General features: G+C 32.5%; 2 protein-coding genes across 3 annotated transcripts; one reads left to right on the forward strand and one right to left on the reverse strand.

Annotated features, from left to right (window-relative positions):
- Positions 1-4: 4 nt before the first annotated feature.
- On the reverse strand, positions 5-3744 carry LOC133295470 (probable polygalacturonase). Its single transcript, XM_061494309.1, has 6 exons — positions 3635-3744; positions 2398-2712; positions 1888-2008; positions 1604-1778; positions 1444-1514; positions 5-1097 (listed from the first exon to the last, which is right to left on the reverse strand). Exons 1-6 carry the CDS (start codon positions 3644-3646, stop codon positions 424-426), a joined length of 1368 nt encoding a protein of 455 aa, XP_061350293.1. The 5' UTR covers positions 3647-3744; the 3' UTR covers positions 5-423.
- Positions 2706-16187, forward strand: LOC133295468 (fumarate hydratase 1, mitochondrial). 2 transcript variants are annotated; one of them, XM_061494307.1, is made up of 19 exons: positions 2706-3776; positions 10278-10348; positions 10441-10558; positions 10700-10849; positions 11143-11253; positions 11434-11517; positions 12119-12217; positions 12339-12389; positions 12477-12526; positions 13252-13333; positions 13472-13566; positions 13665-13731; positions 13865-13915; positions 14076-14171; positions 15033-15131; positions 15232-15261; positions 15339-15404; positions 15704-15787; positions 16083-16187. In XM_061494307.1, the coding sequence occupies exons 1-19, from the start codon at positions 3645-3647 to the stop codon at positions 16101-16103; spliced, it is 1557 nt and encodes a 518-aa protein (XP_061350291.1). In that variant the 5' UTR covers positions 2706-3644; the 3' UTR covers positions 16104-16187. The 2 variants fall into 2 exon arrangements, with proteins under 2 accessions (XP_061350291.1, XP_061350292.1); XM_061494308.1 differs by lacking the exon at positions 2706-3776 and having other exon boundaries at positions 10076-10348.
- Positions 16188-24701: the final 8514 nt, after the last annotated feature.

The following is a 24701-nucleotide window of genomic DNA, read 5'->3' on the forward strand; positions in this document are numbered from 1 at the left end:
CGACTATAATTAAGCAAAGAAAACTATAGCTTTGTCAAAACCAGCACACTGCACACTCTCTCAATGGCCTGCCATTACTACAAATCAATATAGCAATCCACATTATACATGACTCTCCACATTATACATGGTAAGTTGAAAGCAGATAGGTCTTAGGCTGTACACCAACATAAGAAAATTCTTGTACATGAATGAAGAAATTGAGGCTGTACATAAATATACTAATTGAAATTGACACCATACGACTTTTCATAAACAGATAAAGGAAGGTACATTAAAATGTTGGAGAGAAAGAACATCTTTACATCAAGAATTTCCTTTTATTGGAAAATTGTAATGAAGAAGTTCTTGATGGAATATGAATTTTGTGTCTCATGTACAGGTTGAATCAAAGGAATGACTAGATTCTTGGAGATGATGATCTCATGCGCTTGAGACATAACTAGACGATGGATATAGGGAAGAAAAGCAAGAGGAAAAGTTTGAATATGAGCTCTGCAGATCAGGACATGGCTCCGGAAACACCTCCTCAGAGAAACCCGTTATATTAGAACAAAACCATAAAGGAGATGACTCAGAACTGATAGAAAAAGTCACGTTTAAAAGACAGATAGATGTGAATGGTGAATCAACTAGTCCTGAAAAATTCCCAGCAATAGCAATATTTGCGCCAATCACATTCTTATAAGTGATGCTACTAACGACTGGAACAGCACTAGGATCATATTTGTCATCTGGATGGGAACCATAGTATCCCGTCATGCTGATACCCAAGTAAATATTTTCCAAATTTGCATCAGAAATGAATATATCTTTCATATAGCCACCTCTACCCTTAGTTGTCTTCAGTTCAATGCCAATACTAGAGTTGATAATATGGAGCCGCTCTGCAGTTACATCAGATATACCTCCAGACATCTCACTTCCAAATGCTAGGCCAGCACCTGATGATGATTGTAGGTAGACACCCTTTATGTGCACACTCGAGGTTGGTTTGCCATAGGCAACTCCGTACTGATCCCAACCACTCTTCAGCACAATTGCATCATGACCAGTGCTAATATTGCTGTTGCAAATGCAAATGTACTCAGAAGAATCTGCAAGTGGCTAATATTAATGAGATTCATAATGCCAACTTTTATTTTTTTTTTCACAGAAAAGCAATGTACATGAAATTATCACATGACTAAACCACACGTTGAATATTGGAATATAATGAGAAACACCTTTTAGAAATGTGGAAACAAAATCAGAAGATTTGTGGAAGGGAATAATCAAATAAAAAAATTCAGAAAGCCAAGCTTTCTGAAATCATATTTAGAATTGTTACTGCTTGCCAAATAGAAGAATTAGCTAACTAAATCATTTCATGATTCACAGGTGTGCGGGTTTTGTGCAGTATCGTGAATCAGATATGTGACAACTAACAACTCCTCAATTTACCTGGAACTATACCACTTGTGTAAGGGGATTCAGCAGGTGCATGAGCTGTTATGTTCTGAATTTGTACGTTGCTGCATGCATTGTGTAAAAAAGATACATATAAAATAGAGCACTTCCATTTTAAGAAATAAGAGTGATCACAAACATGAGCCACTTGTACCTGCAATATACCGGATGGATGCCCCAAGCAGGAGAGTTTAAAAATGTCAAATTTGAGATTATAATATCGTTAGAACCAATGAGTTCTATAATATGTGGTCTGCTATAATTTAAGGAATGAGAATTGATCAGGTCCCACCAGACAGAACCCTGGCCATCAATAGTTCCATTATCACCTGATACATTTATTAAATACATCAATTTGAGTATGGCAGCACAGCAATGCTCACTCTATCCAATAAATACTTCAACAAAGACAATATTGTAATGGAATAATATCCCTGCCTGTAATCACCACATCACTTAAATTCTGTCCATAAATCAAGCTGCGATATCTCTGACCCGGAACGTCAATTCCTCTCCCATACGAAGGTAGGGGATCCACGACACTCCACTGTGCATAATCCTGAAATGATAAAAAAATAAAAAGAACATGTGTAATTTTCAAAAGTAAGTAAAATTGGTGTTTCACTAAATATAGTTCATTAGTAGTTCCTTCGGTAGGTTGCAGAAAAATCACTTCATATACACTTTTTATGCTCGTAAGCAGGATAACAAGATTATGAAACTTTTAAACAATGGCATTAAAGAAGTCATTCCATTTTTCCTTTCACTGCTCCTTTACTGTTATATATGTATGTAGACGGCCAAATGAACTGATTACGTGAGTTTCCCACCCTGATTGAATTTCCAGTGAGTGAGACAGTTTTGATGGAGTGCGAGAAACAAATCTGTTTGGTATCCCTCACTTTTTTTAATGAAACAGGCAAGGTAATTAGGTTAAAGATTTAAAACCTGTGATGCAATGATGGTTGCGCCTCTCTCAAGGAAGAGGGTGAGGTGGCTAGTAAGGTTAAAACTTCCCGTAAGCCATCTGCCAGATGGAACATATAGTTGAGCACCACCTTTATCAGCAAATGACTTGGCATAAAAAATTGCATTTTGGAATGCAACCGTGTTCAATGTTTTTCCATCTCCAACTGCCCCAAACTCCAAGATTGACACACTGTGAGGCCTAGGATCCAATGCATTCTGTTTACATGGTCCACGATCATCTTCTCCATTGCTTTCTAGAGCAATGCTTAATGCTAAAAGTACAAGCACAATTACCTAGAAGAAAAGAGAAAGGGAGAAATTTTAAAGTAGAGGACTAGCTGCATAAGAATTGTAGAGAGGGGAATGTTGACACCAGAACAGAAGATATTACTAAATTTAAAAGCAGTGAGTCATCAAACTTCCAAACAATAAAATAGTATCTTGAAGCTCAAAACAAATATTCCATTTCAGCTTTTGCTTGAAGAGGTTTTGCCTTTGGCCCAGAGAACCAAGCCATTGCTAGTTAAAAGTAATCGGTCCGGACAAGAAGAAAGGGAAAATAATTTACAAAAAACAAACCGATAGAAGATGCAATGTGATATTACAGGTATGAACACTTCCTATTTTCAAAAAGCAAGCAACCAGGGATACTTTTGAAACACCATAACAAATAACGACCTACACTTAAATCAGAGATCTTGCAAGGAGAATATTATACTTAAAATAATTAAAATAGGATTATTAGAAACTAAATTAAACATGTAATTCAAGCAAGCAAACCATTAATAGAAGATTTCCAATTTGATACTTTTATCAAGAGACCAGAAGAAAGCAATAAATCATAAATGTTGACTAAAAAGAGATCTCTAGACCCATTTTCAGAGACAAGAAAACAATGTCTCAACCAACCTGCCACAATCACCAATCTATATTCACTAATTTTGTTTCCGCAAAAACCATTTTAAAAATCACTGTTGACAACAAGGAATTGACAGTAATTCATGATTGAAGCCCAAACATTATTACACAATATAACCTTCGAAGTCACTCCAAAAGCTAAAACAAACATCAAGATCAATTGTGGGTATTGGTGTAAAATAAACAAAAATATTTTGAAAGCTGCAACAGAATTCCAAACAAATGAACCTCCAGTGAAAAAAATATATATATCTTTTTTTTTTTTGTTGGCTCTTTAACTTGTTAACAACGTACTTACTAGCCTCTTCATGGGGGTGTGTTCCCCTCTTCTTCAACCCCAACAAAGTGAAACAGCAACCTCTCTAAAAGCAGAGCAGGAACAAGAGGATGGAGTGAGGAAGAGGGTAGAAGTAGAACAAGAACAAGAACACAAGGACAGAACAACCTTGGTGCTGTCTCGTATATAATGCCAACCAAAGTAATAGAAACAATAAAACAAACGAGGGGAGGTAATTGAAAGCGACGGCTATCAAGGAAAATGCCAGCTCTGATATTCATTTACCTTATTTATGTGTATTAAACAATTTTCCACGCATTCAACAAGGACAGTGTAATATTAATAACAATATTTCTAAATTCTTAATTTCCCATGAAAATCTCAATTTGAGGTTCCCTCTTGCCGACATAAAAACCTTTGGACACGGCCCAAGGTTATCAAATGGAGATTGGAGAGGGTCAATGTGCTTTCGAATTGTAAGAGAAATAATATTTTATGCTCATTGTTTTGGTTAAATGTGGAAACTAAATAATTACGTGATTCTCGCTTAAGTGACAATTTGAGCTAGTGACAGGTCTGATCAGTTTTTCTACCTCCCTTAATCATTGCTCTTATATATTATACTTTGGAAATGCTACTAGCGAATACCTTATTTGTTTTAGAATCAATTTTTGTTTTTATTTGATTTAACAATTCTCATAAATGAAAGGGACGAAAAAAACAAAAATGAAAAAATCTAGAATGTAATAATTGAGAGTTGAAATATTCAGATTTTATTTTGTGCTTGTAAACTCGTGAATGAATTTTTGGTTTGGTAAGTCTAATTAATATACAAATATAATCTTAAAAAACTGAAGTTTAAGTGGTTCCCTTTTTTTTTAATTCTCTTTTGAGAGTTGCTTTATTTGAAATCTGCATCTAATTAAGTTGTTTTGCCTGTAGTTTGTATTTTCTTTCCAACACATGTCATTTAACTTCACAATGCATGAAGGAGTGATCAAATAATAGTAACTCAGTTGGTGTTAGGGAACTGAGTAGCTGAAAAAAAGAGTATAGGTTTGATCATTCCCAATATCATCTTTAGAGGGAGTTTATAGCATTAATCTTGAGACTCGTCTTAAATCGAACTAGTGACAAAGTGATAAATCGATTGAAATATCTCTAAAAATAATACACCATGTGTAAAGTATTGGACACTTTCGATAAGGGTTTAAAGTTAATTTTTGTATAAAATGAAAAGTTAATTACTTAAGGATTTAAAGTTTCTAAAATTAGTTGTAGATAACTTTATCTAATGTTTACCAAAATATACACATAAAAATGTGTGAAATTCATGTTTTATTTTATTTTTTTCTTTTCTCTTCACATTGGTCTATATGGACCCTGTATATTTTTTTTTGTATATTTTGATGAACACTAGATAAAATTATTTATTTAGAAACTTTAAACCCTTAGTTTAATTATCAAATCATATTATCTTATTTTAATCATCTTGTACATCAAATTTTACATAATTTGAATATTTATAGGTGTATAATTTAATAATTAATAATTATTTGTATTTTAAAGAGAGGGAGGGGGCAGGGGATCAATGTAGCAATCAAGGCTACTTGGAGATGTATAAAGGGACCTAATCCCTTCAGTTCACCATTCTCCTAGGTTCTTTTAATTTTATTAGGCTAGATTCAATATCAATTCTATTATGTATTTTTATCTTTCTATTGCAACAAATCATTTGTTACTAGTAGGGAGAATTGTAATTAAAGGGATATGAATGATGAAATTACTCGATTTTCTCTACCCTGGATTCTCTCACTCGCTTTCCCCCAATTCTTGCCTCCCAAAATCATGTATATTCCCTAATTTTTCTCCCTTATCTCTAATCTAATTTTTGTTTCCCCTTCATGCAAATCTTCCTCAATCATCTCATTTGTTTCTTCAATCTTTTCCTTCTTCTCACTCTTTTTACATTTTCTTCTAATTTATTAAAATATCCGTTACAATAGTGCATTCATCAACCACTCTTTCTCCATGCTAGAAGCACTAGCATCTGTGCTCTTCGAGAACCAATCTATGATATCTCAACCTTGAAAAAATTTATAATACGACCGTTGTATTTACGATAAGCTAATAACATTAAGCCACATCAGCAATTTTTTTTAAAAAAAGAGAATAAAAAAAGTTACTTTTGTATTTTACACTAATTCTTAGTAATCGGACTTAATCTAAAATATATTGTCACACCAAATTCTTAATACTACCGTTATACCCAAAATGCTCTCCGACCTCAACCTCACTCTCCACAACAGAAACTCTTATCCATCCAACACCGTAGGAATTATCGCCCCTGGAAGCAACAATTGATCATAATTCAACTAATAAGAATGCAATTTTTTTTTATATCGACTCTAATTATTATTTTGAAGCGAGTCAGTCATGATATCCCACAAACTTTACTTTATTTGAGTTAATTTTTTTTATTTTTCTTAAAGAAATATTTAATGGAAATTCATTTCATTTTTTTTTTTTTTTGATAACAGGAAATTCATTTCTTTATCTAGGTGCACTCCACTTCGACCGCGTCGAGACTTTCATATATGCGTGGCATTAAATAACATTTTTAATGCTGGAGTTAGTACTGGCCTTCTTCCCAATGTCATCTCATGCCTCCAAATTCCGGCATCACAGATCCAATAGCTGCCACTGGTGGTCTTCATTAAAGGTATAGACAATTTCATACATTCATTATTTATAAATTTATGAATTTATGATATGTAAATTTCATTATAGAATATGATAACAATGTAAATTTTTTTACGTTCACAATAATATTTAATTTGAATTTATGAAATAATGGAATTATGTGTTACAAAAGTTTTAATGATGTTTCGCATTTTTTAAGCATATGTGATGATATTAATTGTAATTTAATAGGTGGAATTCAACTTTCACTCCCATGTGACAAAGTATCGTTTTACTTTGCCCTCTTTATATCCTTTGATTTGTAACAATCGTGTAATCTAACATTTCACTATCTCCAAGTCAAGATGAAACCAACTTTCATACTCATCTTGTTTTAATTTGCCCTACCCTCATCTTCCGCTCTGTACTTATTCGTAACAAACATGTAATCTAACAGTTCAATATCTCCAAAGTCAAGATGTAGCAATTGTTGATGAAGAATTTTAGGTAGAGAAGATTTATCAAAGAAAATATTAGGGTCCTACTAACATCTAGAAAGCGATTGAATATTATTTTTTTCAAAAAAAAAAAAAAAAAATTCCGGTTGAAGAAAGTGTTTATTACATTACTCCTTTGTGATTTAGTATTTTTTTTTCATGACATTTAATAGGCCTAACATAAAATAGCTCGCTTGGACAAGCATTGGCAGATATTTGTTGGGCAATTGAAAGCTAAATGCAAGTAACCATACTTTTCTGTGTTGATTTTTTATCCACCTAGTAACCAAGTGATATTTTTGCCCCATATGAAATCAACCATAAAAATCATTGAACATTATTACATCATATTATATTTTTTATAATTATGGTCAAGATAAGAGAATAATGAAACTTTTCGAAACTTGAAGAAAAAAGTTTTCAGAACTTTGGAGAATAACTCTGTATGATGGACTGGGAAATTAAAAAAAAAATACTATAACTTTTAAATATTTTAAATAAAAGAAACACATATAATATAATATATAATTTTAATTTTTGAATAAATAACATATATTCTTCACGGTGGGCAATCATGTTCAGGGCTAATCCAGAATTAAGATTTTAAATTTCTCCAAAAAATAATATTAGGAAAAATCGAACACATACTCTTGTTCCTATCTATTCAGCTCCTATACCTAATATAATATATCATAATAAGATTATCATAAAAATCTCTAATAATTGATTAATTCTGAATGAATATTTATTATGAATATAAAGTCAAAATGGAAATAGTACTGACATTTAAATGAGTTTTTTTTATTACATGTTTGCGATTTATTATAGAATCATTCTCATTTATTTATTAAATTGCTTAAATTCTATACAAATTTTCTCTACATTGTTCTACAATTATTACACAAGAATATAAGAGCGGGACCCGCAACAATAATGTGTGGAAAATGCTAGGGTGGCATTACTTGGCTTGCCAGATGAGAAGTACATGGGGGTCTCATTGACGGGTCCCACAAATATCATTCTTAATGAGTTTTTTTAATTTTTTAGATACTCCCAACAGTGTATATTATTGAAACGCACCTTATGAATAAAAAAACAAGAAACCATCCTTTTCTGAAGCCTAAACAAATGTAATGTTATGTACCACTGTCACGTTAGGTTCCCTCTTGAGAACCATTTTACCCTCTTTCCACCGATTCATGAAAAATACCAAAAACAACTTACTCCGTTTTCCTTCCTTTTCACTTTCTCACTTTCCCTGCCTAGTAGCTAGTTGTAGTTGTAAAACAGGGAAATAAAACTCAAAGAAACAAATCGACTTTACGGTATGATTAGAACTTATAGAAGTCTAACTGTTTTATTCCCTTCAATATTTTTTATTTTTTTAAAAAAAATTCCCTTCAATTTTATCCATCTTAATAGATTTTGCATAAAATTTATGTTGATTTCATTGATTGCTAAATGCGTCTCACATTGATAAGAGAGTAATAACAGAATTAAATGCTAACTACATCAAAAACTAAGCTACCAAACAACATATCATTAAACTCCCTGAAGTAAATGCCCAATTTGCACATTAGAGAGTGAAACCTATTTTTGCCGTGTCATCAAGTTATTGATCAGCGCGCACATAACAATTGTCTTGCAAGATAAAAAAAATACTGGTGATAGATCCGTGAGTAATTGAGCAAACTATTATCATAGTACGCTTAACATATTTTCAACTGAACTGATGTGAAATTCGGATGATCAAACTTTGATCTAATAAATTTTACATGAACTATAGTAGCCAAATGAGACAGGAGAAGTAAGAAAGTCCTTATGATAATTGACTGCTGATAAGTGGTTGCGGTGATGATAATTTGGCAGACTCCAAATTTTAATGAAATTATTTTGGAATATGACTATGAGAGTGGTAGGTGCAGTGTGGCGTGTAGAGCAACTCCACACTAGTGACACCACATGTGCACCGCTTTAAATCTGATGCGGTACAACGCATTTAAGGCATATTGTCTATTGTAAGTTGTAACTACGATAATGTGGCCTTTTTGTCCTTATATATAGTCTTTTACAGGTGCCGTTGTTAATTGCAGAGACTATTTTGGTGATTCTTTGCAGCAATGTCAGGGCCCCATCCCTCTGGAGAGAAAGAATCCAAGGGTCTGCATTTACCAACTCAATCATGATGTACGTGATGATGCCCCTTCAATTAATATTCTAGGCTTAAATAAACCAGAGATTCATATGTTATATATATATATATATATATATATATATATATATATATATATATATATAATGGTTGCTAGATTGAATTATTAGAAAGATATAACCTTTCTGAATCGGAGTGATTATATTATCTTTGATCTGGTATGATCCAATTTTTTGTTTAATTGCAGATGGAATTGCATTTAATTCTTCTTTTCTAAATCTTAGATAAGCTGCAACAACAGTTGAGTGCAAAAGTTTTTTGATATTTTTAATGAATAAAAAAGTTGTTCTATTTTAATATTAGGACATGTCATAATCCTTACATAGCCAAGCTAGTTTCAATTTCTTAAAAAGGTTTTTTATTTCATAAAACGTAATTCTCTAATCAAAATTTGTCCTTCGACTAACAACGAAAACTGAATTATGGAATCACTGTGGAGCAATGGCCCCCACTATGCCACTATACACAACGCTTGTGCAAATGCTCGAGTAAGACTTAAAAAGTGAATTTTTGGTTGCAAAAACCGTGAAGGGAAGGACCATTCTCATGCAAACAGCAAGTCGCGATTGCTTATGAAAGGGAGCTGAAATTCATCGTGCGAATAGCTTTCGACAAGAATGTGCATTATAGGCATGCGGACAGTTTAAAAGCGAATGACATGAAGTCATGATGATGATGAGGTGCACCTTATATAGTCAAAATTGTCTTGACGAACTGCATAGAATCCTATACAAGTGAAGACAATTCATAAGAAAAAGCGTTTGCATGATTCTTTGCGATTTAACGTAGCGACAAAGACCAATCTAAATACAAAAAAAAAAAAAAAAAAAAAAAAAAAAGGAATAGGTGAATGACTATAAAGGTAATTTTCTTTTTATTCCTGCAATATGAGTCCAGATAGCATTTACCCATGGGCTGGCTAATTGTTTCATTACCATTGGGCTTTTAAGGCTTGGGCTAAACTAGTGGTCCATTTTCATGTTTTTAATGGACACGAAAGAAAAATCGTACAATTGAAAAATACTGTGATGTCTGCTTTAAAAATAAAATAAAAAATGCTGGTTCCAAGAAGACTGCGGCGTTAAGTGCCCTTATTGGCTATTGTTTCATTAGTTGAAAAGCGTAGGTGAGCTTCATTTTCCTTTCCCAGTTGTATTGATCACTCACACACACTATTTTCTCCTCTCAAATGGCGTTGTACGTGCTGTCACGCCGTTTATCAGCTGGATCGACCTCAACGACGGCCCTCGCCTTGCGTTTTGTTACATCTTCCAGATCCTACTCTTCCTCTTCCTTTAGGGAAGAAAGAGATACCTTCGGACCCATTCAAGTTCCCTCTGACAAGTTCGTTCCTTATCCTTTTCCTTTCTTCTTCCTCCTTCATCCTTTTTTTTTTTCATCATCTAATAACTCTCTTGTTTTTTCTGTACCGTTAGATTATGGGGAGCACAAACTCAGAGATCGTTGCAAAACTTCGATATCGGTGGGCCCCGCGAACGCATGCCTGAACCTATCATTCGCGCCTTCGGCATCTTGAAGAAATGCGCTGCTAAGGTTTTTTTTTTTTTTTTTTAAAAATAATAATTATTATTAGTTATTTCGTCGTGGATTTCCACATAATTGTCTGTTTTAAAGAATTATGGAATTTAAATTCTATCATCCTCATTCAATTACTCAATTGTTGTTGTAATATAGGTGAACATGGAGCATGGTCTTGATCCAAACATTGGGAAAGCAATAATGCAAGCAGCACAAGAAGTAGCCGAGGGAAAGCTAAATGACCATTTTCCCCTCGTTGTATGGCAAACTGGCAGTGGCACTCAAAGTAACATGAATGCTAATGAAGTTAGTACTTTATACTGTTTTTTTGTTCTCGCTCCTGCTTACAGAAATATTACGCCACTCATTAAGGATCTAAGTTTAGTGGACTTGTGATAATAAAAATCCATCTTTATTATATATTCTATATAATTATGCTAAAGACTTGAGAATCCATTTAGTATTTTTTTTTTCTTTTTCCAAGGACTATATCTGAAGTAATATGTTCCCAATTTTTGTTTTGTCCTGACTTTGCGGTTAATCTAATTTACTGCAGTGACCTGTTGTTTAAAAAAGAAAGTTTGTGTTGAACTTTTCAGGTTATTGCAAACAGAGCAGCAGAGATTCTTGGCCATAAGCGTGGTGAGAAGTTTGTGCACCCAAATGACCATGTCAATAAAGCACAATCTTCTAACGATACCTTCCCAACTGTAAGATTGTTTTATATCTTTTGCAATTTCTTCATCAGAAATTTCTTATTAAATTGGCTTGCTATCTGTGTAGTACAATTTCTTGTAAACTGTTTCTAATGCTTTATTTTCCTACTATTTTTTTCTTGTTGCTTAAAAATATATTTTCTTTTTAATCTGTACTTGTTTCCCTCTTTCCAGGTAATGCACATTGCAGCCGCAATGGAAGTAAACTCAAGACTAATCCCCAGCTTGAAAACCTTACATACTACACTAAACTCAAAGGTTTGAATTCTACTTTACTTTTAGACAAGTTATAGTATGTTGTATAGATTACAGTCCCCCTCGTGCTATCTCATGTGTCATCCTGGTTAGAGGGGATTTTGAATGATTTGCGTTAGACCTGACATGCTTTTTTCCATACTACATCAAAATTTGTGATATAAATATAAAAATTGTGACGGTTTAATATATTGTTCAGTTTTGTCTGTTTATTGTATGGTTTTAGCCATTTTCCAACACCAGTACGAATATATTCAACACAAGGCTCCCTTGGTTGAATTCTGGCATGATAAATTTATCTAATTCTATTCTTAGCTAATGGTTTTCTCTGGCTCTTTCTCTCAATTTTCCTTTTGGTCTATCAAGTATGCAATATGCATTTGCAAATAACTAATGACTTATTGTTACAGGAAACATGCTAGAGACCTTTTAACTTCGATAACATCTTTATTTCTCTTGGCCTCTAAGATGGAATTTTATAAACTGAACGAAGTTGGCTTTGTAATTTATTTATTTTTTAAATGACATTTATCATCATTCACTATCTTTGTTTTTACTACTATTAATTTGTTTTCTTGCCTTTTAAAAAAAAACAAATTACCAGTCAATTGAATTCAAAGATATTGTCAAGATTGGACGCACTCATACTCAAGATGCAACTCCTTTGACTCTTGGACAGGAGTTTAGTGGGTATACTACACAAGTAAGCTTACTTTCATTTAGCTTATGCTGTTGTTTACTCTGTTTATTATTGGTGAATGCGTTGTAAAATCCTGACAATTTGTGGGGAGTGATTTCTCATTACTTTTTCCTTTAATCGGCAGGTGAAATACGGTATTGATCGGGTGATTGGTACTTTGCCACACATGTATCAGGTTAGACACTCAATACAAACGTTAACTGCTTGTTCTTCACTCATTTGCTTTTGGAGTTCTGACTGAGTAGAGTTGTTACTTGACCAGCTTGCTCAGGGCGGTACAGCTGTAGGGACTGGATTGAATACAAAGAAGGGGTAGGTATGCTTTTTGGTAGCTAAGTTGTTATTCTTCTTTTATTTTATTGTATTGTTTTTGTACGTTGGTATTTGATGTCTACCTAAATGAGTATGATATCCACTTTCTTTTTATTACTGTTGGCATATTATTCCATTTGATATGAACTTTTCATCAGCCATGGTCTTGTTTCTTACTATCATCCAAATTCCAATACCAAAATGTAATGGACATTTCCTGGACGGATTTGCATGCATGTTTTCTCCCATTAGGTTTTAATTTTCCTCGTGCGAAAAATTAGTAAGACCATACTTAATGAAGTGGGAAATAGATTGGTGTATCATCTGTCTTTATGTTAGATTGGAAGAAAGCCATTCGCATTGTGGAGGGTTAGATTTTTTTCTGTATATTTTAGATGACCCTTTTTAGTCTTTTTTTCTTATTTATTTTTTTCCTTTTTCCGCAATTTGTTCTTGCTTTTCTTTTTCTTTTATTCTTTTTTTTTCTTTTTGGTTTGTCTATTGTTGAGCACAATTAGTTTGGGATAAAATTGATGTTGATGCTGGCAGACGTGATTTATAAAAGTTAACGTCAATTTCTCTAGAGATCTTATCGATATGAGTTTATTTTATTATGAAAATAAATATCCTAGGCCTGCTTTTCAGGCCTAAGAAAACATTTGTGGTTTTACTTCTTAAAGAAATAAATTTGGTTAAGCAGTGGTAATTTTCTGGATCATATTCAGGTTCGATGTTAAGATAGCAGCAGCAGTAGCTGAGGAAACAAATCTGCCTTTTGTCACAGCAGAAAATAAGTTTGAGGCTTTGGTTTGTTACTAAAACTTATTTATTTTCCTTGTGTTTAATTTGTCGTATGTTATTTTCATTTCACTAGCTTCTTCCATTAATCTTGCATCGTATGTAGCTGACATTGGCTTGCGGCATGCTCATATTCTCCTTTTGCAGGCTGCCCATGATGCTTTTGTTGGAACCAGTGGAGCCCTCAACACAGTTGCGGCTTCTTTAATGAAGATTGCTAATGATATACGGTTATTAGGGAGGTAGGTTGCTAGATTATGACACTGATTGATATATTTCATTTTGTTTAAAAAATTATTCATATTCTTTCATGGATTTTCTTAATGCTATCCTATTATAGCGGTCCACGTTGCGGCCTTGGTGAGCTCATTCTTCCTGAAAACGAACCAGGAAGCAGTATTATGCCCGTAAGGTCCTCATGCTAAATGAATATATGTTTGTCACAGAACGAGCTGTTTTCTTGTTACATGCTATAGTTTATTATTTTATTTGTCTTACTGTTGGGATTTGACGTTGAGCTACAAAATTATTTTTTTTCAGGGCAAGGTTAACCCTACCCAGTGTGAGGCTTTGACAATGGTCTGTGCACAGGTAGACATCAATTCCCTTCATTTTACTAAAATAATTTTATGTTATGACTAATAGAGTACTAATTAGGGAACAGTTTCTACAACTTGTATTAAAGTCATGTATTTTGAATTTTATGGTAACTCTAGCAATTTCTGAATTGGTGTTAATTTACAAATTTCAGGTCATGGGAAACCATGTTGCGATCACAGTGGGTGGATCAAATGGTCATTTTGAGCTCAATGTGTTCAAGCCAATGATTGCCAGTTGTCTCCTGCATGTATGTTTTGCAGGCTGATCGACCATTTTCCTCCCCTTTTAAAATCAATTTATTACTTTGTCCCCATTCCCAAAATATACCAATTTGCCCTTGTTTGACCAATATTTAACGACACTATTTGACCTATCTCTCAACTTACCTGAGTGCCGGTCAAACATGAGTCAAACAGGGACAGATTAATAAATAATTTGAGAAGAGTGACAGATTGGTACATATTTTGGGAAGGGAGGTAAGGTGGTAATTTTTTTAAAAAACAAGGGCAATATGGTCATCAGCCATGTTTTATATATATCCATTGACTTGTTATGTTATTTCTAATTTATAAATCGCGCAAATGTAGAACTTCTGGCTAGCTTTTAATTTGTTTCAAATCTGTTACCTGATATTAGATCAGCTATAAGCTTAGTTAGAATATTTTGGCCCTGAGTTTAATAATATCAAAAGGAAGATGAATGCTTTAAGACTTGAACTTTTGAATTGGTCCAAGCACCATTGGTGCATAGGATCAAAATTCAAGTTCTATACTGTTCCTGTATGTCAGTTTGGCATCAGAAATTTTCTGACATAGACTTGGCTGTAAAGATAGGAACTCTTTGCTATGTCAGTAAAGTAAGAAATGAGGATGAAAGATACTTTGGATACATTATGTTTCATGATTTTTTTTTTAGGCTGCTTATGTGTCTATGTGATGACATGGTTTATGGTGATGACCCCAAAAAGAAGATAAAGGCTGAGGTGTTTGCACTATAATGACACCATGTTGGCTTTTATGTTGTTGATTCCAAATTTATGCAATGTGGAATAATGTATCCTACTTCATTACCTAAAAGATGTACTTAATCGATTTTTTGATTCTGATAGTCAGTGAGACTGCTGGGAGATTCATCTGCTTCCTTCGAAAAGAATTGTGTAAGAGGTATTCAAGCTAATAGGGAAAGAATTTCAAAATTACTGCATGAGGTGAGTTGATGACTTATTTGAAAACAAGTCTCCAATGATGCCAAATGTTTGATCCCTAAGCTAATGTACTCTGTTGCTTCACTTTTAATTTACCTTGCAGTCACTAATGCTCGTCACTTCCTTGAACCCAGTAAGTTTCCATTCGTCTAATCCTGTCACTTCCTAAATTTCACATTCTTTTGAAACTAAATTTAAATTCTGTTCCAGAAAATTGGGTATGACAAGGCAGCAGCAGTTGCCAAGACAGCACACAAAGAGGGGACTACTCTTAAGGTGATGGTGCCTTGTTCTTTTTGTTTTTCTGTTTGTCTTGCATACTTTGAGCTCTCTTAATGAATAATAAATTTTATATAAATTTTTTTATTATGGCTTATATTAATTCTTAGCAAATTAAATTTAAGAAGCATATACTTCTGCAAATATGCTTGCAGAACCATTCCAATTCTTGTATTCGTTTGACTTATTAATAGTAATGATGTTTATACGGATGAATTGATTCCACTGATTTCTGTGCTGTTCGGGAATGTCCAATAAATTTTGGCTGAAATATCGAATTTGAAATGATTGTTTAGGAAGCTGCATTGAAGCTTGGAGTACTGAGCTCTGAAGATTTCGACAATCTTGTGGTGCCTGAGAAAATGATTGGCCCATCTGAGGTTTAGTTCAAATATTTCCTTGTTTCCTCATCAGCTACGTTGAAGTAGTATTTTTGAATTGTACCCTTTAAATTGAGAAAGAGCAATCCAATAACCAATAATTTTGACTTCCAAAGTGGATATTCTTGAGGGAAGAGCTCCTCCAAATTTGTAACCAGACCATGTGCAGAAATTTACTGACCCAAATAAAGGAAAAAAATTTATTTCATGTCATTGCATTATAATTTTGTTTCTATAGTGATTTCTGGATTGTAATATTTGAGTTATTGTTGATATCTAGTTCTGTCTTGCACAGGCGACGAATCTGTGTCGGTAGTAAAAAGGGAAGGGGAGCCAGAAAAGAGTATCTTTTATAATTTAATTATAAATGGCTTAAATCTACACATTGACTGAATATCCCTGTTGTTTCAGTGCAATTTTCTTTCCTTTTGTTTTTAATAATCGGGTTGAATTTCCAAATTTCCAAATTGTTCACCATATTTCAGTTTGACATAATGCATGCTCGTTTTTAGTGCTAGAATGGTCCAAGATTTTTACCCGGTACATCGCTTAAAGGTTAATTTATTGTCTAAATTAACTCCTTAGTCTCTTTATATTGCTTGATATAAGAGACAATAGTACTACTGATTATATTATTTATGGTTAAGTACATTGATCCCTTCTGAAGTTATTGTTAATTGTATTCGTATCCTTTTTTGGAAAATTACATTATCTTATTTTTATGTATTGTTTTTATACTTTGATTGTTTTATAAAAAAAGTATACATATCTTCATTATTTTTATGTACAGTTTATACATAAAATATTTTCAAAAATAATAATGAAAGGAAAATAAACATAATTTTTTAAAAAAAGAATTAAGTCAATAATATTGTTGAGGTGTTTTCACTTTTCCGTTTTACTTTTTGATGAAAAATCATTGCTCAATAAATTGATATACATCATATTAAATAGGGGTGTAAATGAGCTAGGTCGGTCTATAGGAACTTACGGTCTTGCCTATATTAGGTGACTTAGCCTATTACAAATAATAAAATAGAACATGCCTAGGCTTTTAAAAAAACCTATTTAAAAAGTAAGGCATAGACTTTTTTTGTACATGTCGGGCCTAGAAGCCTACAGATCGATTTATAATATGTCATATTATTTATTTTAAATAAAATAAAATAAATTATTATTTTAATAATTTTGAATAATAAAATAATATTATTTTAATTATTCTTTTAATTGTTGAATGTTTAATAGGCTTAAACAGGCTAACAGGCCTAGGTCAATTTTTTTTAAATATATGTCAGGTCAACCTTGTAATTTGGGGCCTACACAGGCTAACAAGTCAGGTCAGACCCAATTTTTTTACACAAATCTGTCATATTTAAGTTAAAATTTAGCCTATTTACACCCCTAATATTGAATCGCGAAGGAAATTAAACAAATAAAGAGTATCTCTTTGAGGATATCAAAAAAAAAAGTTTCTCTTTTCATAAAAACAACTATTTGTCCTTAACCCTTGAATTCTTTGTGCCTTTAACCTTTTCCTTACAACTTTGGTCTTCCTCAATCAAATCCTTATTTTCATAGTGGGTATTCTCTTTCTAGATGGGAAAAAAGAAATTGAGGGAGAATTTGATATATTGGAGACCATAATCTTAATTTTTAGTTTCTTTATATATTGTCTCATTAGGCATCCATTGCACCTAGTTGGACCAATATTAGGTATTCACTGATTTAGTGTCTGTTTGGATTCTATCTTTTTTAAGCTAGAAGTTACTTATAAGTATAAGTTAGGCCAAACAGGTTTTGGAAAAAGCTCTTATAATGAAAAGCTCTTTTTTTATAATAAAGAAAAAAGCTGAAAATTAAAAGCTCTTAGGAAAAGCTTTTTTTTAAGCTCTTATCTATTTTTCTTGAATTGTGTTTTTTTTTTTAAATAAAGAGTTATAAAAATAGATAAAGATAAATTTCTTGAAATATGTACTTTTAATTAACTTTTAAGCTAAAACTTTTATGTGATTATCAAACAGCTTTTAGCTTCTTTTTTTAAGCTCTCTTTTTTAGCTTTAGCTTATAAGTAGCTTCTAGCTTAAAAAGAAGAGGATCCAAACAGGCTCTTAGTCCATACCAAATTAGGAATCTGATTAGGCTCTTTTCTTTTAATCACTTAATTTTTTCAATAATTAAAGGGTAGTATATTATAACTACTAATTAGTGTTACTACCAATGTTACTACCAATCAATTTCACCGTTAGATCGATTATTTTGATCCAACGATTATATTTATTTCCATCTTTGTACAGTTATGATTCACCATATTTAATGTGAAAGCATTAAATATGAAAAATCATAACCATGCAAATGTAAAAATAATATAAAATATAAAATATGGAGAATCATAACTATACAAAGATGAAAATAAATATAACTGTTCGATCAACATAACGATCTAACGGTGAAATTGATTGGTAGTAACACTAATTGATTATTACAATATCATTTTCCATAATTAAATAATATAATATAATTGATAATTTAATTTGCATCCCATAATTATTAAGAAATAAAATTTCCTAATACTATAGTCATGTCAAAAGAGAATATTCATTCCTCGATTTGCTTATGTTGATTTGTCCGACCAATGATCACACGTCCATTAAATATTGTATGGTATTATTTTATTCTTTATGGATTTCATTAGCAATATAGATCGTTTGTTTTTAGAAAGATATTTGGTTTTGTCTCTGAATATTCGGTTTTGATATTCTTCATGTATGTCATGCTATACAAACGAATATTCATTAATTGGACGGTAGTGTAGAGTAAAATAGAATTAAGAATGGCTGGATCATGTTATACGTACATGTTTGATACGCTAATTTTTTTTTTTTAAATTTTGACTTTTTATATGTCGTAGTCAGAAGAGCTGCACAAAGATGCTGGCTTATGTTATAAAAAAAAAAAAAAAAAAAAAGATGCTGGCTTACGTATATAGCTAGGGGCTAAAACTATGATGTGGTTAATATTAGAGAAACGTTGCAGCCGACGCAAATATTTTTTATGCTCTCCAATAATTTGGTATTCTTTCTCACAGTATTAAATTTTTCTTTTCTTTTTTACCTCTTCTATTTTTCTTCTTTTCCAATTTTATCCTCTCATTTACACTAAGGGACCACCTAAAAATGGTGGTCCCGGACCACAATAAATTCTCTCGCAGCCGACACACACAGAGGTAAAAGTGTTAATGGACCGAGCCGAGCTGAACTTTGATCTTAAAAGGTTAAGTCTGTGTTTAAATGTGTCAGCCTGACTAAACTGTTACCTATTATAAATATAATTATCCGCTTGTGGTCTGACTTATTTACAAAATATAAAAGTCTGGTTTAACCTGTTTAAAAAAAATAAGACAACAAAAATTTATCTAAATAAAATATACAATCAACAACACTAGTAATTTCATAAATATTCATAAATTCAATGTATATCCAAACAGCATAATATAAAACAAAATCATTCAAAAAGTTTGTTTAACCAATAAAATTAGGTGAAATGGATTGAGGAGAAAGAGAGGGCTATTATAAGTAGTATAAAAAAAATAATATATTAGGCAAGCCTGAGAGGCTCCAAGGTCGAGCTTTTGAATTGGAGCCTGAGACTTTTTTATTAAACGAGCTTTTATACAAGTTCAAGCCTAGTGCCAACAATCAATTTTAGACATGTAAACTCAGGCCTTCACGAGCCGAGTCAAAGGCCCCTGGTTCGTTTAGCACCCCTATATATAAGGATAGGTTATTCTTCCTATTCTTATTTTGCCTATCTTTGTCTATCCCTCTCAACACCGTTAAATTGCAATATCATCCAACAGTGGATATTTGTGGAATAAAATAAACCATTTTTCTCTTTCTTTCTTCTCAATGCCTCCCGCACTCTTTCTCTCTCCTCCATTTTCTCTTTATTGATTTGCGTAATTTACAACCTCAATTTATATTTGAATCTAAATCCATACAATAATTAATGACATGATAACTCTGCTAGATAAGTATAATTTTCAAAATTCCTTGAATCTGATATAATTGAACACGGTAGAAACCACAAAAATACAAAAAAATAAAAACCACGAATAATCTCTTCCTTTGAATTAATCCACGATTACCATAACGTTTCTACTTTGCTATTAAAATTTGAAATTAAATCAACTTATCTTCTTCTTCTTATCTTGTTCTTGTAGATACAAAGTATGTTTTGATGATAACAAAGTGGCAACAACAAAAAAGCAAGATCGTTTGATCAAGAGCAAAAAGCATCAACCATATGTGGATATTGAAGATGTATGATGTAGCCACACAAGAAGAGTCATGTCATATCAAAGTGGCAAGATCATTGGATCAAGAGCAACAATGAATAATTAGAAGAGCAATAACAAGATCAAAGACAACTAACCATGGACAACATCTAAGAGAAGCTCAATATCATAACCATGATTAAAAATAATCAAAACCAACAAAGTGTCAAGTATTGTCATATTCAACAAGTCAAAACATCAAGTTCAAGAAAATATCCAAGACACAAGACATGAAACTAAGTCTAAAATCATATTTAGAATATATCTTTAGGACTTAGAATATATGTGAGGGTATATGATAGATTGCATTGCATGAGCTCAAAGTTTTTCTCAAAGTAAATGTGTTTTTCAAATTGCATAATCATAACCTTTATATACTTGAAAGAAATTTGAAATATTCATGGAAAAGACCTTTGACATATTTTATAACTTCAAAACATATTTATCAAGTCAAGATCTTTCACAAAAAGTAGTTGGAAGCAAGCTAGAACACATTTGAACTTAAAATTTGTTGCTTAATTTTACTTCTGCCTTCCATACAATTTTTTGTATCTAATATGATGGATTTAGATCTTGTGTTCTTCATAAAAATTGTAGATATCTCTTTTATCTTTTTAAAGAGACCAAGATCACATCAATCCGACAAGTATAACTCAAATTATAGCCAAAACACAAAACAATGTTCTTGTTGTCAAGTTGGAAATCGACTACCACTGCAACAGATCCCAACGGCTATAAAACAGCTAGTTTTTCAAAAGTGATCCCAACGGCTATAAACAGCTATAAAACGGCTAGTTTTTCAAATGAGATCCCAACGGCTATAAATGGCTAGTTTTCAATTAAAATACACTATATATGCATTCACAATGACTCAAAAAGATTGGGCATCATTTCTACACATATTAAGCATTCTTTGAGAGCTTCTACACTATCATTTTCATATTCTTTGATATCTTTCAAAGATCAAACATATTTGAGCTCACATCTTGAAAATTCATATACCCATAGTGCTTCAAGTTGTATACCCACACTTTGAGAGTGTATATTCATTTCTAAATATTTTCCTCCTTGTATTCTTGAGTTGAAAGGGTTGTGAGACCCATTGTTTGAGAGGTGGCCAAATACCTAAGTAAATTTGGAGTGAATTGTAAGGTTACCAAGTACCCATAAACTTGGAGATTGAAAGGTATCCAAGAACCCGAAGTCTTGGAAGATTGTAAAGGTTTGTCAAGCACCCGTGAAGCTTGACCATTAGTGAAAGAGTTGATCGAGCGGCTTCAGTCTGGACGTAAGTCACAAGTGGTGGTGACCGAACCAGGATATATAATGTTTGCAATTCTCTAAACTCTAAACTTTTTATTTCTAGCACTTTAATTGCTTCTTTGATATCTTGTATGTGCTAGTATAAATTCTACAATTGTGATACATTATATGTTATGGATTGTTTGAATGCATTGATTAGCTTTTCATATGTCAAAGTGTGCTTGAAATGATTATTTAGAAACTAGAATAGGGCTTTCGTGAAAATCTTGTAATACTCAATTTACCCCCCCTCTGAAATATGGAAGTCACATTCCTAAAAAGTGGTATCAGAGCTTAGTGCTCAGTTAGAGGTTTAACCACCGATAGTTAAAGATCCTTGTTGGGGCTTCCAATATAATTTAATTTTAAATCAAATAAAAAAATGCAAGGCTTTGAATGTGATAAACCACCATTCTTTGATGGTGAGGATTTTGAATATTGGGTAAAAAGAATGGAAGTTTTTATTCAATCAATTCCTCTTTATATGTGGCATGTTGTAGATAAAGGTTTTTCATTGAAAATAGAAGAATGCATGAATGATTTCAATAAAAGATATTTTGTCTTCAATTTAGAGGCTATGCAAATGCTTAGAAAAAGTTTATATGATGATGCATATGCCAAGATCAAACATTGTAAGAATGCTAAAGATATATGAGATACTCTTATTGCTATCTATCCTGTTAATGATAACTTTGTGCATGAAGATGTATATAGAGAGCAAGTAGAGCAAAACCTATTGGAGGAAGACAATCTTGATAGAAATATTCAAGAAGGAATTGAAAGTAATCAAGGAATCTCAAAATCTCTTTTTGAGGATGATGACATTCAACTTGAGGTAACAAATACCAAACTTGATTATATTCCTTCACTTGATAATTTGCAATGTGCGTATAATGATTTGAATGATAGCTTGTTGAACTTGAAAATAGAAATTTGGTTTCTATACAAAGTATTTGCTTCATTGAAATTGAAAAATATATATGATTTTCAAGAAGAGGACATATCCTTGAATTGTGAACCCTCAACCATTCTTCAAAATTGCATTGAGGTTGAGGTGAAAGTGGATAACGAGGACAACAAGATGGACATATAAAAAAAAGAATCAAAGCAACAAAAGCAGTAACCATGATTTTTAACAAGTTGAAACACAAAAGAACTTCCACAGGAATATAAACAGGACAATCAACATAAAATAATGACCCCAAGAGGGGTTTGCATAATCAACACAGTGTTTGCATAACAATTTTCTCCAAGAAGTACCTTCACTACTTCCCAAGCAGCCGCTTTTATCAGAAGATGTTAACCCCAACATCACATAATCTCCTAAACAAGAATACGAGATAGTGGATTTGACCCAAAGTGATGAAATAGCTCAAAAGAGAAGATCTTTGGAGAAGGTGTTACCATCACTAGACGCCTCCATGAAAAAGAAGGAAACTTTGAAACAAGGATCGTTGTTAAGGGACTCTCAAGTGATTGGGTGGTGAATATAGTGAACTCAAGGGCTTTTGCAATAGAGAATACTATAGGCGAGAAGACCTATGTTCTTTCAGAAAAAGGAAAATATGGCTAGAAACCAAACAGGTAGCGGCATAAATGAGGTTTTATAACCTTTATGACTCTCCCCGTCAGTTTTTACCAAAGTGTGATAAATTCAAAGGCTCACTTGCAGGCTAGCTGTCTCCCATGATGCCAAATCTCACGCTTCTGGTACCTCCTGCCCTGTTGGCAACATCCTCACCGTCCAACAAGGAACAACTTTTTCAAAATGCATCAATGGAAAAGATTGCTCCTTTTCTTCCAGAAACATCACAACCGTTGGATACTTTTAATGCTCCACCACTGTTCCCCAACAAAAATTCCAATTTTCCATAAAACTTATCCACCGTTCAATTAGCAACATATCCCAAGGAAGTGGGTGCTGATAATTCTGCAAGCACAGAGCAAAGTTATAGGTTTTTCTCTGTAACGGGAGAGTAAGAAAATCATGGGTCTTTCTCTTTCTTCTCCAAAGGGTAATTTAGTTAACATATTCTTTTATTTATATACTTTTTAATTAGCCTGGTTCAGTTAAAAAAAACCTAGTATATTTTTATACTTTTAATATGATCACTCATCAACTTGTTTAATGTGAATAAAAAATAATTATATAAACGTCTCTATCAACCAAGGGACGTGCAGTAAAAATAATAATAAGAAAAAAAAACAAAGAACTGGACAGCATGAACATGATGATACTCTGGAGTATGGTTCATCTCTGATATGATGATCATTCTAGTGGCATAAAAAATATAGATAATAGGAATTAAGGGACTCTTACAAGGTAAATAAACTAAACAGTAAACATGCCCATGAGAATAAAATGCAACGAACCCAAAATCTTAACAAATACCAATTTTATTGAGAAGGAAGCTTTCCTAGAGCCAAACCGAGCATTACGAAAATTTAGTACTATCATATGAAATCCAGTAAATCCTTCCATTTCAGGACACACTATTATATTATTCACTCAAATAATAATTTACTAAACTTTTCTATTTTTTAATTTGGATTTGCTCAAATTTCTAACATATAACAACAAAGAATCCTCACCTGCCTCACCAAAATGAGTAACGTGTGTCCTGAAACCTATGATCTACAATTTAATAGCCTCATCAATTAGTTAGATAATTTTAACTAACCAAACCAAGCTAATTGAATCCATTAATTAGTACATTAAACCTACATCTGACTACTTTCAACCTGCCTATACGTTTACCATATGGAAGAAATCTAACCGTCAGCAACTTCAATTTTTTTTCTTAATTCTTTTCAAATACTAAAACTGAACCTGCCCACGAGTTTCTGCAATCAAAATTTTGTGTTGTCTTTTTTAATTCATTATGCTACTAATTATTTGAAAAATCAAAAAAATTTATATTGTATGGATCTTTTATCTGAGAAATAATGATTGTAAAACAATATTCATAATTACAATATATTAAAAATAACAATTATCAAATAATTGCTTTTGACAATCAGGGGTGTCTTCCTTGCCAAATTTCATGTTGATCGATTAGTGGGCATCTTTTATTGGGTGATATTATAGAGTTTCTCCATTTAGTCACCCATAAGAAGCAGCATTGGCAGGCGATCAACTTAATAATGTAACAAGGAAATAAAAAGCCATTGAAAAGAAGATTGAAGAAATCACTTATGATAGCTAAAATCAGTCAGTTATTGCAAACACTGGAATATCATTTGCATTATCAAATAATTAACGTAATAAACATAACAAAT

The sequence above is a fragment of the Gastrolobium bilobum genome, unplaced genomic scaffold (genome assembly GCF_033153095.1).
Source record: "Gastrolobium bilobum isolate Gb01-03AN ecotype WA unplaced genomic scaffold, APGP_CSIRO_Gbil_v1 utg40918, whole genome shotgun sequence".
NCBI classification, from domain to species: domain Eukaryota; kingdom Viridiplantae; phylum Streptophyta; class Magnoliopsida; order Fabales; family Fabaceae; genus Gastrolobium; species Gastrolobium bilobum.